This window comes from Callionymus lyra, chromosome 10 (assembly GCF_982586985.1).
Source record: "Callionymus lyra chromosome 10, fCalLyr1.hap1.1, whole genome shotgun sequence".
NCBI lineage: Eukaryota > Metazoa > Chordata > Actinopteri > Syngnathiformes > Callionymidae > Callionymus > Callionymus lyra.
The window spans coordinates 11,365,628-11,380,596 of record NC_141827.1 but is presented as its reverse complement, the minus strand read 5'-3'; the positions used below and the strand labels follow the sequence as shown (position 1 = coordinate 11,380,596).

General features: G+C 37.3%; 1 protein-coding gene across 1 annotated transcript in view; it reads right to left on the bottom strand.

The window, feature by feature from the left end:
• bsnb (bassoon (presynaptic cytomatrix protein) b) overlaps positions 1-14,969 on the bottom strand; it is a 60,662-nt gene that overhangs the window by 40,144 nt on the left and 5,549 nt on the right. The window contains exon 2 of the mRNA XM_087800541.1: positions 12,616-13,000. Within this exon, the coding sequence (XP_087656667.1) occupies positions 12,616-13,000 (385 nt within the window). The remainder of the gene's footprint in view (positions 1-12,615; positions 13,001-14,969) is intronic.

Genomic DNA, 14,969 nt, shown 5'->3' with positions numbered 1-14,969 from the left:
TGAAAGTAAGTACCAAGTGTGTCAACAAGTACACACGACCTGAACATCTTTAAGTTGTGCATTTGTGCGCCGTGACACATCTCGTTCATCAATTGGGTTCATAACAAAAAGTGTGTTTGGCCAAGCTTGACTCGGGTCAGGTTTGTCAGCCGAGGTTACTGATGCAAGAGAGCACATGTCACATTAGCTGAAGCTGAACTTGTCCCAGACCTCTGAATCATCCTCAAGTCCTTTGGATCGTCCGGGGCAACTTCCATGACCACGGAGACACTAAAACTCCGTGGTAGTCCGACTGAACTCGCGCAAAGTTACGATTACAAGGAAGCTATGTATGCAGATATGGAGTGGAGACAGTTAACGTGTCACCCCCGCGGTAGTTCTCGTGAAACATGTCGTCCTTCACGGCTTCAGAGAGTGCCGCGTCAGCTTCCACATCCACTAAAGGAGACTTGTGACACACTCCAGAGCGACGCCGTCGGAGGCATCAACCACCGCAGAGGGACTTAAAGAGAGATCCGTCAAGGAGGGAAAAGTGAAATATGATTCGATTGATTAAACGAAGCAGTCGCGTTATCAATTAAAAACCAGCAGAGGTTGTGATGGAGCCTGACGTCCCGACGGTTCCTCGCTCAGTAATTCGGTGTCACTTTAGACGGAGTGAAGTCACCTGGCTGAGCGGCTTCTTAGCCATGTGTGCGTGGCATCGAGCCAGACATCACAGCTCGTGAACCCTTTCTCCGTCGGAGAGAACCGAGCTCACAGGTGAGCGGAGGTCGACCAGGAGTGACCAGGTACTGCTTAAACATACACTTCTATTTATTATTTCTTAATGACCATGAGCCACAACAACTAAATATACACATGACTAATACATTGTGGACATTTTGGGGGAAAGAATTGTCTTACATTAAAAAACAAAACAAAAAAATCAGTCTAAAAAAAAAAAGAATGTTCATATTTGCAATTATATAGTAAAAGGATTGTCCCTGTTTTTTGTTGTTGTTTTTTTAGGACATAAATATTAATTATATCACTGTTATTAGTACTTCAACTCAGGGTTATTCAAATGGAAGAAGAAAAGAAGTATAGTTTTAATTTAAGTTTAACCTTAATATCCTAAATGGCTTGCTTGTTAAATAACTTTATCTACTTCATTGATGTGATAGTTCAACAAATCAAGTTAAAAATGTAAAAATTAGTATTTACAGAATGATACAAATTGATTATTTGACCAATGTTAAGGCTAAATTTCCTTCCTGAAATCAACTTTATAATCTTAACCCTTGTCAGGATCAGGGTAATCCTTTTATTTAATCCAATAAATCCAGATCTTGAACATGTTTTGAACAACATTTTCTGATCCAAACTTGATCAACATTAAAACTAGGATTGGATTTCATGAAACAATCCGATTTCAAAATCCTTCTTTGCCATCTCAACAACACATTTTAAATATTGGATCCAATTTGAATCATCTAAATCTGACCAGAATAACTTTGAACAACGGGCTGATGGTTTTGACAGAATTAGATAATTTATTAATTTTTCTCGATACATTTCCAGATATGTTTTCAAGCGCAGTAATAGTCAGATTAACACTGCAAAAGGAAGATCACAAACCAATAAAAGATTGCAGAGAGGGCAAGTATTTGTCGCTTTCATCAAGCCTCTATTTAACTCCGCCTCATCTCTCCATCTCACTCCTCTCAGCACATCGCTTGTTATGAGGCAATCATGTGAATCTTTATGAAATCTGATCCGTATCAGCCAAATAAGCACACTCCGTGTCCTGCCCATCTTCACTATCTCAGTAACAACCCTCCATCTTGTTCCCGGAACCCCTTTTTACTCATCTTATCTTCAGATCATTTTACTGAACACTTTTATTGACATTGTTTCCCCCCCCCCCGTCTTGTCACGCATTCCATTCATGCAAGGCACTATTCTTGAAATAACTGGCAGGCGGTACAAGTCATTAAACCTGATCGGAAGCGAGGAAAGGTCACTATGAGCCCGCTGCTCTGCAGACCTCGATGTCTGTAAACAGGATGCTCGAGCACCATGAAGCCCATGAACAGCGACGTGAAGCCAGAAATAGAAGCTTTGCACAGAAGGGACCCGCAGCAACTTGGACGAGGTTCAATTAACAAGTGCAAAGAACCATGGAAACACAAATGCACCATTTTAATCAGCACGGATCTGTTTGTTTTTGGTTCATCAAAACCCGTTAAATGGAGTCATCTGGGGCAAAATAAAATACACTGAATCAAGATATAATTTGTACACACTGATTTTAGCTTCTTTTTTTTTTTTAAATGGGATAATCATAATTTGTAGTAGGTTATACAAGATTTTGTTGGATAAAACACTGCCTCAGAGGTCCTTTTACACAACAATCAACAACATTTTCTAAAATAACTCATAGTATACATAATGAAGGGATAAGCTTTCCAATGACATTATAAATACATTACATTAAATAGCTTTTTTGCTCCGTAATAAAGCTGTCATCAGTGGCGGGCTTCTTGTAAATAGCCAGGTTGCTAGCCACTTTACTTCAAATGATGCCTCGGTTGATACTCTGGCCTTAATCACAAGTTAAGTGAGAATCGATTAAGTGTAGTTTCCCTCTCTAGTTTTCTTCCAAAGGATGCTTATCACCGGAAAGTCTCTCGATAAGTTGCTCGAGTTTGCACCATTTCACATTCATGAAACAGGATTCCACTAAAAATATCAAATCACTTTTTCATCTATTTCTGGCATGGCTGGAATCTCCTGTCGCCAGAGTTGCTATATTGTTATTTAACCAGATGTCATTACACAGACCCGGACGGAGCGAAGTTTAACAGGTATTGGAGAGTTTTACAAGAGGGTGGAAACCCAAGAGTTTGTAATTGGAAGAAAATTTAGGTCAGATTTGACATTAAATGTATTATTTGTTTTAGAATGTTAATAATCCCGTTTAAAAATACTGTAACATTTGCTTAAAACTATAACGTAACTTTATTTGTCTTCCAATTTGAATTTTCTTGATGCCTTATTTGTTCTAATGACCACAAACATCTTTGCGTGTATTAGCGCTCCGAAGGTATCACAAACCAAAACAATATTTATACAATTGAAAACACATACATGTACGTATAAAAAAAATACAATTAGGACATATTCAAAATTTTACATAATTTATTTTCCGGATTATATTATTTAAAAGATAATTATTCTGAATGTTTAATTTTGTTGGTGTGGTTTTTCTGTTTGTTTTTTTAATAATTATGTACAGCACAGGTTATTCCAGGATATTTTTCAGATATATAATAGTCATATATAGACTATTATGTAGCTAGAAAAATGTAAAAACCAATAAGCCCAAAATCTTCCATCTCTATGATTTGATACAATAGGTTTAACAATGTGACAAATACTTAAATTCCCACCGTTGGACTAAGTGTAAATGTTCATTTAATATTATATATATATATATATTATTATTATAATTATACAAAGGAAGGAGGAGGCGAAGCCAAGTGGTATTTAAATGTGAACTTTCTCGCTAATGTCCAGTTCAAACATGTCCTATAACTTATATCAAATCTGTTTTTCCTTCTGTTGTCACATCCTGCCTTGCTTTGACTGTCCTTCTCTGTGGTTCAACTTTGTTTTCATGCCTACTTGCTTTGACCGTGTTTATCTTTAGTGATAAACTGGAGAATATCAACCATTGGATGAACTAAAAAAGCAAGTCCAAATCTACTTCAGGGTTTAAAAAAAAAAAAGATCCTACAGTTTCAGATGGTAGATGTGGAACATGCTGCAGCATCCCTTCAACCTAAAAAGCTCGGGGGGAATCAAACCCAGCATCAGAATCTTGAGCAAAGATGAGCTCGGAGATCACAATGCAGCATGTACAGCAGTTGAGCAGTGCAGCGCTGGGATGTTTGGGACGCAGCGGTAGATCGATTTCTTGCAAATTAGGCCAAAAGGCATTTAAATTCAAACCCATACTCCTCTCTGGCTCTGAGAGTGTGTGTCCGTCAAGGTGTGTCAATCCGTCAACTCTATCTGCTATCAGCTGTTCAAACAACAGAACAAGTGTCACCGCAACAAACCTGTTTGCCTGGAGTTGTGGCCAAATAGATGAATTAGGTTTTCCATCAGGTGTGCCAGCATGATATGCAACCGAAAACGGTGGATAAATGCTTTATGTTCCCAATTTCTGTTTGTATAATGCAATGCTTTTTTCTTCCGCAACAATTTTCTTCCATTTTCTGTTACTTTCTGACATCAGTTTAATTTTCTGGAGAAGCAGGGATAATAAATCTTAGTGTTGACCTTTTCTAGTGACTTGAGTGGAAAGTTATAACAACTTAGACTATATTAAAACCATTTAAGGTGCAAACACAAAAGCCCTGCATGTAACCATCGAAGCAAAACCAAAAAAAGTTGCCTGAACAGCTAACAATGAATGCATCTGTACATTTCCAACTCTCATAAAAAAACCCTGTTTCATTAAACGATGTGATTTTCAACATTTATCATTTATTGATTCGTCCCCAGCAATCTTCTAGTCAGCAAGCCAGGCGGATTTATGTACGTTTTTATGACCATATTCTGTGTGTTCTATTACTCTGTTGTGGCTTAAAATACAGAATGAATGTTTGAACAGATGCAAAATGAGGTTCTTTATTCAAAATAAGCACTTTGTCTGCTCATCTTCTGTCAAATCTCAAACTATTTTAACACGTATGGAATACGGAAGCATAATCCAAATGGATTGCTCTAAACCGGTTTGCCTTTTTGGTAAAGAAAAACAATTATAGCAGCAGCTGGAAACATAATCCAAGACTGCTGCTGCTTTATATCAATATAAAAGTGTAAAATGACTATTTACCCAAAATATATACAGTATATATACTGTATATGTATATTTTACAGTGTGTATTTAAAAAGTGTTAATCAACACTTTGATGACATAAAAGACAACAACAAAGTGCATCATGGAATTAATAAAAACCAGTGTCCCAAATCTGGTGCCTTTCCCAGTTTTCTTTGAAAAATATTTTAGGATATGTAAAATTCAGCATATAATGTCTCAGTTGGATTCTTGACCCAGTTCGAAGAGATGTCCGCACTCCAAAATCTCATGATGATATTTGAATTTCAGTCAAATTGTCTCATTACACTTCATAATATCTTTGTGGTTTAAGTTTTTTTTTACTTTTTACACGTTTCAGTTCATGTTCATGATATGTTCCTGAGAAGAATTGATAAAAAATAAACAAATGCTGATCATGCTGCTCCTTGATACGTCCATATATAAATCCTGCTAGTGTGTTTCCACATGAACGAGCAGCCTCGATGCATCCATCTCCACCATAAAACACATCCGAAGAATAGTCAGATGATTTGTCACGAGAACGTGCCTCTTTTTTTACACTCAACTTTAAACAACACAAATCTGATACTGAATGAATGCTTTGCTGAAAGAAGCTGTCAACTTTAGCCTCCTACCTGATTTATTTTCATCCAAGAGGAGGAGATATTTATATATATAAAATAAAGAGAGAGAGAGGTTCGCCTCTACAAAGACGCTTGTGTAGGAGCGACTGTTAAATCACTTCCTCTGCATGTGGGATTGTTTGTTCGCAGAAGGGACCAGCATTTTCAAACCATTTATTTCAAAGCTTGTTTGCCTTTTTGAACGTATCATTATCGCTTTAGATGGCATCACATACATTATAATATTTTTTTGTCGACGGGACGTCACATAGCAGTAGTTCCAACAATGTAATAGCAAATATTCTCCGTAAACATATTGTTTTTGTTCTTTGAAGCCCAATAAATCATGTATGAAAAATAATATATTTCAAATAATGTCAAAATTATTTAGACTAAAGTGGATAAACTGAGCTGGACTCTTCCATACTAGGCCTTTACATCACTTTCTTACACTTATGAATAACTAACGAAGCAATTCTATCTCCCCAAAAGACTTTCCACTAACTGTAGACCCCCCCAACAGATTTACATACGGCTGAAAGTTGCTTTGTTGCCAGAAACCAATGGCCGCTCGGGTGCCAAACCCTTTTAAATTGTGTAAAAGCTGTAATGCACTATTCAGAACCAAAAGTCAAAACTATTATCAAACTCATCTCTTTCCAAAATAGCCATGGCTGCCATAACATGCTGACCGATGGGCAAGAGGGTAAGATTACATTTTTACAACTTCTCCTTGATCTGCTGAAGGTCTTTACGATACGAAAACGTCATTTAAAGCCTCCAATAAAAGGTGACTAGGATACCTTCAGAGAAAGCGATGTGCCTTCATCAACTAGGGCATTAAATCACTCCAAAACAAGCCACAATCTGACGCCCCTCGAGAACTCTGGTCCGAAAAACAAAACAAATGTCCCACTCCATGGTTTTAATTTGTGGTAGGAACTAAACAGGTGACTCAGTAAACTGTACCTCAATTAAATCGCAGCCAAATCAAACAACAAATCTAGCTTCGTAAAATAATTGTGACGATATTCAGTCATTTCCTGAGAAACTCCACTGGAAATCATAAATCATAGTCTCTTTGTGTTTTCCCTCCATGGTTACAGACAGAAGCAGGGTATGTTCTATAAATAGAAATTGGACCAATTATAAAGCAGATGTTGCCTGTCAGGGGTTAGTATCTGTGGTACTTTCTTTATCTCTCAAAGCGCTTGTTATCTGTTGTTCTTTTTAGTGTTTGGCTATCTCATTTTTCTTCCGCCTGTCTGAGAATGGTCTTCCATGTTCTCATGAATAACTTTTTCCTCCATGTTGGTCATATTTTTATAGATGGATTGTAATGTCCCAGAGAAAAAACAAAACAAGCTCTGGCGCAGGATCACAAATCCAAGAGAGGAATATAAAAAATTGATGTTGCATATATTCACAACTGACTTACTGCAGTCAAGATATATAACAGCTTCTCTGTGAGATCCAGACCTTTGTCAGACTTAAGTGCCACATTTTATCAGAATGAATCTACTGCATGTATTCTCTCTATACTTCAAAAGATCTTTTATACACTTTGATGTCATAATTTAAATGAAATCAGCTTTACCGTTATACTTCAGGATAGGAATACTGATTTAATGGTGGCAAAAAATCCTATAGAAGTTCATTCATTTATTATTACACACTCCCTTTTTGGGGCTGTGAAAGGTTGGAGTCTATCCCAGCTACCTGGGATTAAAAGTAACAATGGTATCGTTTAAATGTTGAATTTTCCTTGAAAGACCGTTCAAGGAGGAGGTTTTCTTGAACATGCAGATCATTGGGACCTTACAACCCACCCAAAAATAGATGGCACCTTTATTGTTAGTCTCGCTTGTGGCATATAAAGGATTTAAAGGATTTGTCTCATCATACCGTTCACAGGGAATGGAGCTTTTAAATCTGTTCGTGAGGCCCGGTGAGTCAGCAATATAACAGAATGAGAGGTGTATAAAGCATAAGCAATAAGTAAAATAAAAGTAGAATGTTCATCCTAAAAATGGAACCACAATAATAACTCAATTGCGGAAGTAAATAAGGTGTCAGTTTGAAAGACCTGACGTAAATATGGTCGTTTTATGTGGGCCGCAGGATGGTTGGCTTAAATCAAAGTAGATTCATTTTTATGTTGATATGTTGACCAATAAAGATGTAAGTGTTTAATATATGATAAGAAAAATAGATCGTAAACCATTCTAGAGACTTTCAATAACAGTAACAGGTTGAAGGAAATACATTTACATTTAATAGAGGATTTATATATAATATATAAATACATTAAAAATAATATCGTAATCAGACAAATACAAGTTGTTACAGACCGCTTTATAAATATGTATTTTGTTCAGCGTTAAATTTGGATCGCTGAAGGATTTTGGCCCCTTGTGTGATTTAGTTTGACACCGCTGTCACAGAAAACCTAAGGCAAGAAGATAAATAAGTTCATTCATGTTGAGATGTGTACGAGGGCCTGTTGTAGCGGGAAAGCCTCGGAATAAACCCCAGATGCAACAATAGCATGATGTTAAATACGCCTGATCAAAATAAAGGCACATAGAGCTCGTTATTCATCATAACATCCAAACATCGAAATCTAAGAAACCCAATTACAATATTTAGCTCTTTGATTTTATCTTTAAAGGTTGCATCAAAAGCCGGCTCAACCGATTCATAATCACTCAAAGCTTTCATCATCATGTTAAATTTGTTTGATGGTTACTTCTGTTTGCTTTTTTCATGAAACCATTTGGTACGCCTTTGATCCGGGACCATCAGTCCCTCTGTGGAAATAACTACAAATAATATTTGGCAAGTTGTTCCTGTAAGTTTTGACCACAGTATCTGTGCATTTATCATCTTTAAATCTTGAATAAAGATCACACTTTGAGTATTTATAATAATATAACATGCTTTTCTTTTTTAACAAATTAAAAAACGTGAAATGGAAAAACAAAAAACTTGATTTAGGACGTAGAAATTGGATTTTGTCACTGTGATGAGTCACGATTTGATTATTTTAATTTATTAAAACAATACATTTTTTCTGCTTCTATATCTTTAATCTTCTTGCTGCAGAGTTCAAACACTGGAAAAACACACATCGGTTTTGTCTGAACCCATGAATCTCAATATATTGCTATGGTAAAACAAAACAACTGATCTAAGGCATTTATTTTTACTTACAAAATAATGTCAACTCATTACATGACCTATAAATCTATACAGATCAGAGCCATCATGGCAGCCATCTGGTGTGTCCTCAGTCACTATTGGTTGAAGGGCTTGTTCCTCGACTGTTTTCTTGTATTTTTCTTGGCATGATTCATTAGCTTCAGCTACAGACCCCGAGGAACAAAGATGCTTGACGATGTCACTTGCAATGAGAGCGACAAACGATAGATCCAAGGTTCACATGTGCAACCCTTTAAACGTTGTTTGTTAGAATACGATTTATGGATTTATTGAGCCTACAAAAGCCCACATTTTTTCTGCGAATATTTGTCTTCAAATTAGACATGAATGATCAAATCTGCAGGATACAGAGCAATTAAAGACTTTTATATTATAATTAATAAAAACTTGATTATTGTTTTTTTTTTTCCCCCTATTTCATGTATTTTCCTTAATCTGCAAAATGTATACATTAAATAGGAATATAATGTAATTTAATATAGGATATTTTTTAATGTATATTTTAGTAATGTTTCCTGGTTTTATAACATTTCTCTTGACTTTGCTGATAAACTCTGTATAAGTCTGTGCTGTTGTCACACCTGATTCATTAGATTTAAATTAAGTTTGTTGATACAAGATTAAAAATCGAAGTATTTAAATGAAACGTCAATTGAACTACTTCAATATTTTGGACTTAATCTGTCCGACTGCATTCAAACCAGCCAGACTTGCTCAGTAGACCTATTTCCATTTGCTTCAGTATTCCCGTGTATATTCCCATTAAACTATGAGGGGTTAGTAAGACCCAGAACCTTGATGCCAACACCCCTGAGTTCTTCTCTGTGTCGCCCCAACTAAGATATATATATATAAGAAAAAAAAACCTTGCTCCTCTCAGCAGTTTATCTGGAACTGAAAAAGCCTCTCGGATGAGGATGTCTTTCCCAAACTCTACAAAGTTACCTCACTTTGAACCCTCCGGATATTTCATCCGCTGGTACAATTACAGGCATCTTGGAATGTCGTGCTTTCACACTCGAGGTGATGTTCAACTTGAAATGCCAAACGTCGAAGTGATATTTCACCAGTTAACTTCAAGGGGAGGAGGGGGGGGGGTCCTTTCTTTTTTTCATCCTTAATCTTTCAGAAAGGTCCCGGTACTAGGGCTGCATCCAACTTCATCGAGGCACCGACCTAAATGCCTTGCTAGTACTGAGTATGGAGTATCTTTAGGTGACAAGTTCGGGTTCCCATGTGTGAATTGAAAAAATTGGTGGATTTTTAAAAAACTCAGGTTTCCTCCCACAGCCCCAAAACACACAGGTTGATTGGGAAGTTGGGGAAATGGTCTGTAGGTATGAGTATGTGTGAATGGTTGTATGTCTAGATGTATGTGTGACCTGCTACAGACTGGCCTGCCGTCCAGGGTGTCCCCCACCACTCGCCCAAAGAAACTGGGATAGGCCCCCCTGGGAAACCGCAAAATGGAAAAAGCTGTGGTAAAAGATGGTTGGATTTGTACCATGTGTAATGTCACTTTTATTTTTGTTAAAATGGGATTTAAAAAAGTATCGTTCAGGATCCAATATCTAAATTAAGGTATTGGTATTAGTACTGGTATCCAAGATTATCGATCGATCCCCATCCCTACCTGGTACCATTCAAATCTTTTAAATAAGAGTCATGAGACCATGAATTAAAAAGTGATTCACGCACACCAGTAGTTAGAAATAAGATTACATTTTGTCAGACGTCGTTCACCGGGGTCTCCTCACTGCATCACTCCTCCTCCAGTCATCCACATCATCCCCTTTGATCAGCACAACTATTATCACTTTCATTGATTAATGATAAGACCGTGTTAGGTACGCTGCAGAGAGACACAATCCATTCTAAGTAGGTTAGGGGGGTAAATCTTCAGGTCTCTGGAGGAAAAGCACTTTCAACTGTATTGTTCACTCTGTCAGCATCTGACAAGCTCTCCGAGCCTGAGCTGAAAAATACCCACAACATCCTCCTCCGCAGTCCTCTCTGCTGCCACGCTCTCCTTCACCGCCTGACACCATCTATTCTTTACTGGTTATGTCCACGCACTCTTTTCTCACCCTTGCATCTCACTCTTGCTTTCCAACGTTCGTCTCATTTATTAAGACTCGCACGCACTATGTAGATGATAAAAATCATCGAGCTGGCTAACCTGCATCTCGGCTTCAACGTGACTCAATGGATTTGACGTGAAACTTTGTGACGGATGACACATCCAGACTTGACTCACGGCAACAGTGAAGTGTAGCTAATTCAGATTAGGCATTTGTTTTCCAGATGAAAGCAAAACAGGCTTTCTGATCAGGGGATTGTTGGGTTGCATGTGAATGGATGTTTTCTGCTGGTGTTTTTTTTTTTTTAAATAATACGTCTTTCTTGCTTGAACTCCAGCGCTGGAGGTGGAGCTTCTATCTGACATGACAAATTGGCACAGCTCTGTTCAAGTGTTATGTACACGGCATTACATCAGCAAAAGCACTTGTCAAAGTGGATGATCATGTCCCCATAGAAAGGTCGATGTCTATCTACTTGTCAGCATTAAGATTTCCTTTTTTTTATATATATTTATTTTTCAGGAAACCAAGTTCGATGTAAAGAATTTCAGTGAAAAAGAAAAACTGCCATTTCGGTGGCGCTGCAGTAAATGAAGTTCAAGGTTCAAATCTATAATTTATGAAGCCACATTTTCCCCGAGTCATAATAGAAAACCTTGAGACTGATTTTTTCCAACAAGTAACATCAAAAGTGTCAAATCAATCACAGAAGGGGCCTGAATCTTTTACCAGTCGGGCCAAAGTATATTTACCAAACCATCTGTAACAGAAAGTGTCTGATTGCGATATTGTCTTTTCATTCCTCGAGGCTCAATCTATCTTAATTATTTTTGTTTTTAGTCCTCCTACACCAAGCACGCACGGAAAATTCCAATTCCTCAACAGCAGTTTCTCTCCTATTATAAGTCTCTGTATAATTGTTGTTGACAATGATACTGTTCTGTTGCTTATCTTAAACACTGATGTCTTCATGGATAAAATATCAACATGAACATTCATTTGATTTAATTAAAAGAAAAACATACAGCTGAAACACTAAAATAATTAAAAATATACTGTATATACTTTAAAAAATATAGTGCAGACCTCTGCCAAGCAGATTGTTTTTTTTGTTTTGTTTAAGGTATTGCCAGACATTTAGTAAATTCCAATAATAGTCTATCTCTGACAATGTAAGTGCAACACAAACTGGTATAAATACATTTATTTTTTGTAAAATTGTCAGTTCTATCTTCTAGATTTTCTTTTAACCAATTTCATGTTTGTATAATTATATTTTCATGTTTTTCTTTTACATGTCAAAAGGACAAAAAATAAAATCGAATATTATTTTACATTTAATAACCTTATTTGGTATATAATGACAACAACTAATATAAAAATGTTATAATCTGTTCCATTTTCAATATTTGCTAACATACAGGCGAGAACTTAACCCTGTTTTATCTCAGGGTCAAGGTGACTTGATGGCCCGAGAACAAATGTGTTTGTGGTATCCATTGTTTTATCTTTGGGTCAAGTTCACCTTAACCCTTAAATAAGGGTTAACCCCTTTGGCAGAGGTAACCAAGATGCTGAAACACAGGAACAAACGATCGAACATATTAAAAAAAAACAAGAGTTTGAATAACTCAGCGGTGGTTTGCGTGCTAGTTTCACCAGACAGTCTGTGAAGAAGTGACTCACATATGTGCACCTCGCTTTCCACTGGGAAAATTATGTAACATAAAACAAACAACTTTTCAACCGGATGAGAGCTTAAAGCTATTTTATGCATCCTAGCTAGTTTTCAAATGTCAGTGTTTGGCTTCCTTACCTCGGTGAGATGAGGGTTGGGGTTAAAGCCACACTGGTTGCACACCACGGAGTTGCACTGCGTACAGGTGTTGACGTTTGGCTTGTTGTCCCCGGTGCCGCTCAGGTCGTTGGTTTTGCAGACGGGACACAGTTTGCTGCTGGGCATGGGCGCTATTTGAGGCACAGAATAAGGGGATGTGGGGACGCTGCCGCGGTCCGGAGACACGGACGGAGACCTCCCGGTCCTGCTGCCCCCCACGTCCACATGCAAGCTCTTCCTGGCCACATGACCCTGACCCTGACTGTGGGGCAGTGCGGACTGTACCGTGTCATGGGAGGCCAATCTGTCTCCTAGTCCTTGACTACCTTGGACTCCTGCTTTAATCCCATGATCTGAGGGTGGTCTAGACAGAAAAAAAGAAATAAAGCACAATGCAAACAAGCTATTAGATGAGCCATTATTGGTCAGTTGAACGGTTATTTCTCATATTTCATCCGAGTGCTTTTACTTTCCCATGAAAGTTGTCAATAATGCATATCACGGTTGAATGTGTGTGTTGCGTCGACAATGCTCTGCACACTTGGAAAGCTGATGTAACCTTTAACTTAAGCAGTGAAATTCTTTTGTGGGTTTTTTCTCGCTGTCCATGGCGGCAAATCTGATCTTCAGAACCATCTCCTCAAGAAAAATAAAGTGTGTAAATCATAGAAATATGACCAAGATTGTTCAATAATTCATCTCATTTTGCTGTGGGTAAAACTATTTGACACTACAGTTGAATTAAAAACAAACATTGAGGCATCAGTTTGAGGACTGTGGACAGAAAAAGTTTTATAAAGCCATCTAATGATTTGCCAAAGATATACATTAAATTCTAGTACAATGATGGTGAATTATTAAGATCAAAATAGGGACATGAAGTATATGGAGATTGAACACTGTACAAATCGGAGTCATTTAAAAGCTAGTTTATTAAATTAGAAAAAATATTATTACAAATCTAATATGTGTTAGTGTAATCTTGTTAAAACAAATTAAAATGTGATTATTTTCCTGCTGTTATAATGCGAATCCTGTTTTTTTTTTCTGACTCATATCAGATGTGAGTCAACAGAGCTGCTAAATATTTCATATTGCCTCTCAGTTTCTTCCTCGTCTTCAGCCTATGAAGCTCCATAATGTGATGGTGAAAAGTTGATCACGGGGGTAAACATTTGGAAGATCCGAAGAGCAGCCGCGACCCCGGCGTGCAGAGATGGATCTTCACTCCCAAAGCACTCAGGATCTTATATTCTTTTGCGGTTAATTGAAAGAAGGAAACAGAAGCTCTTCAGCGAGAGGAGGATGGAAATAAAAGGAGCTGAAAGACAGCGTACTGGCTATTGTGAGTCAGTTAATGTTGATTAATTGAGCGGCTGCACATATCTAATGATGTCGAAACCGTCACTTCACTGCTGTTGTTTTACAAACAGACTAAGTGCCGACCACCAGTTCCAACCGAGCACCAGTCCCACGCTGGAATAATCACGGAAGGAAATGTTCTCCTTCTTTTGGTCGTTCATGGAAAGAATTTCACTTGTCTTTTCGCTTTCTAAAAAACTTGTAAACACAGCTTAATCCCAGTGTACCACTTAATGCTGATGGTGTAGTTGTTTTTTTTTTTTTTTAAAGATTTCGATTTCCTTAGACGAGAAGCCGTTCTCAAGCTGAGTTTTCAGATTTTTAATTAACCCCAACAGTTGACACTTCAGTGACTTGCCTTTTACACGTTGTTAAACTTCTGATGCACTGATCTAAAGGGAAATTGACGCTGAAGGCCATCATTTATGTTCAGCAATATGTGAAATATTGACATTGGATTATTTACTAAGCAAATCAACTTTGGCCTCAGCCAACTGGTATGAAATATACAATATAATACAATACAATATAACACTTATCTAGCTTAAAATGAAAGTGTCATTATTAGTAGAAACACAATGTATTTATTATCACAATACACAATAAGGTTTTAACCATTGAGATTGGGGCAGGTTTCATATAATGTCATAAGTGACAAATACAGCTCATATACAGTATATAGGAAATATACTGTACCGATGTCCTTGTCACATTGATGGGTATCATCGATTTTAACCGATAGACATGTAATTTAATAGTTGAGAAAAAAATCTATGGGAAACCTTTTGAGCTATTTGAAGGTCAAAGTAGTGGGAAGATGCCTTCAGACCACCACTTAGTCAATACTAAACATAAGATATTTGAAACAACAACAAGAAAACGTGGCAGTTGTTCGTGGTACTGATCACCGAAGACCAGGAAGGACGGTGATCTTCTCTATTTTACACTATTGTGATAAAAAAAACGATGTT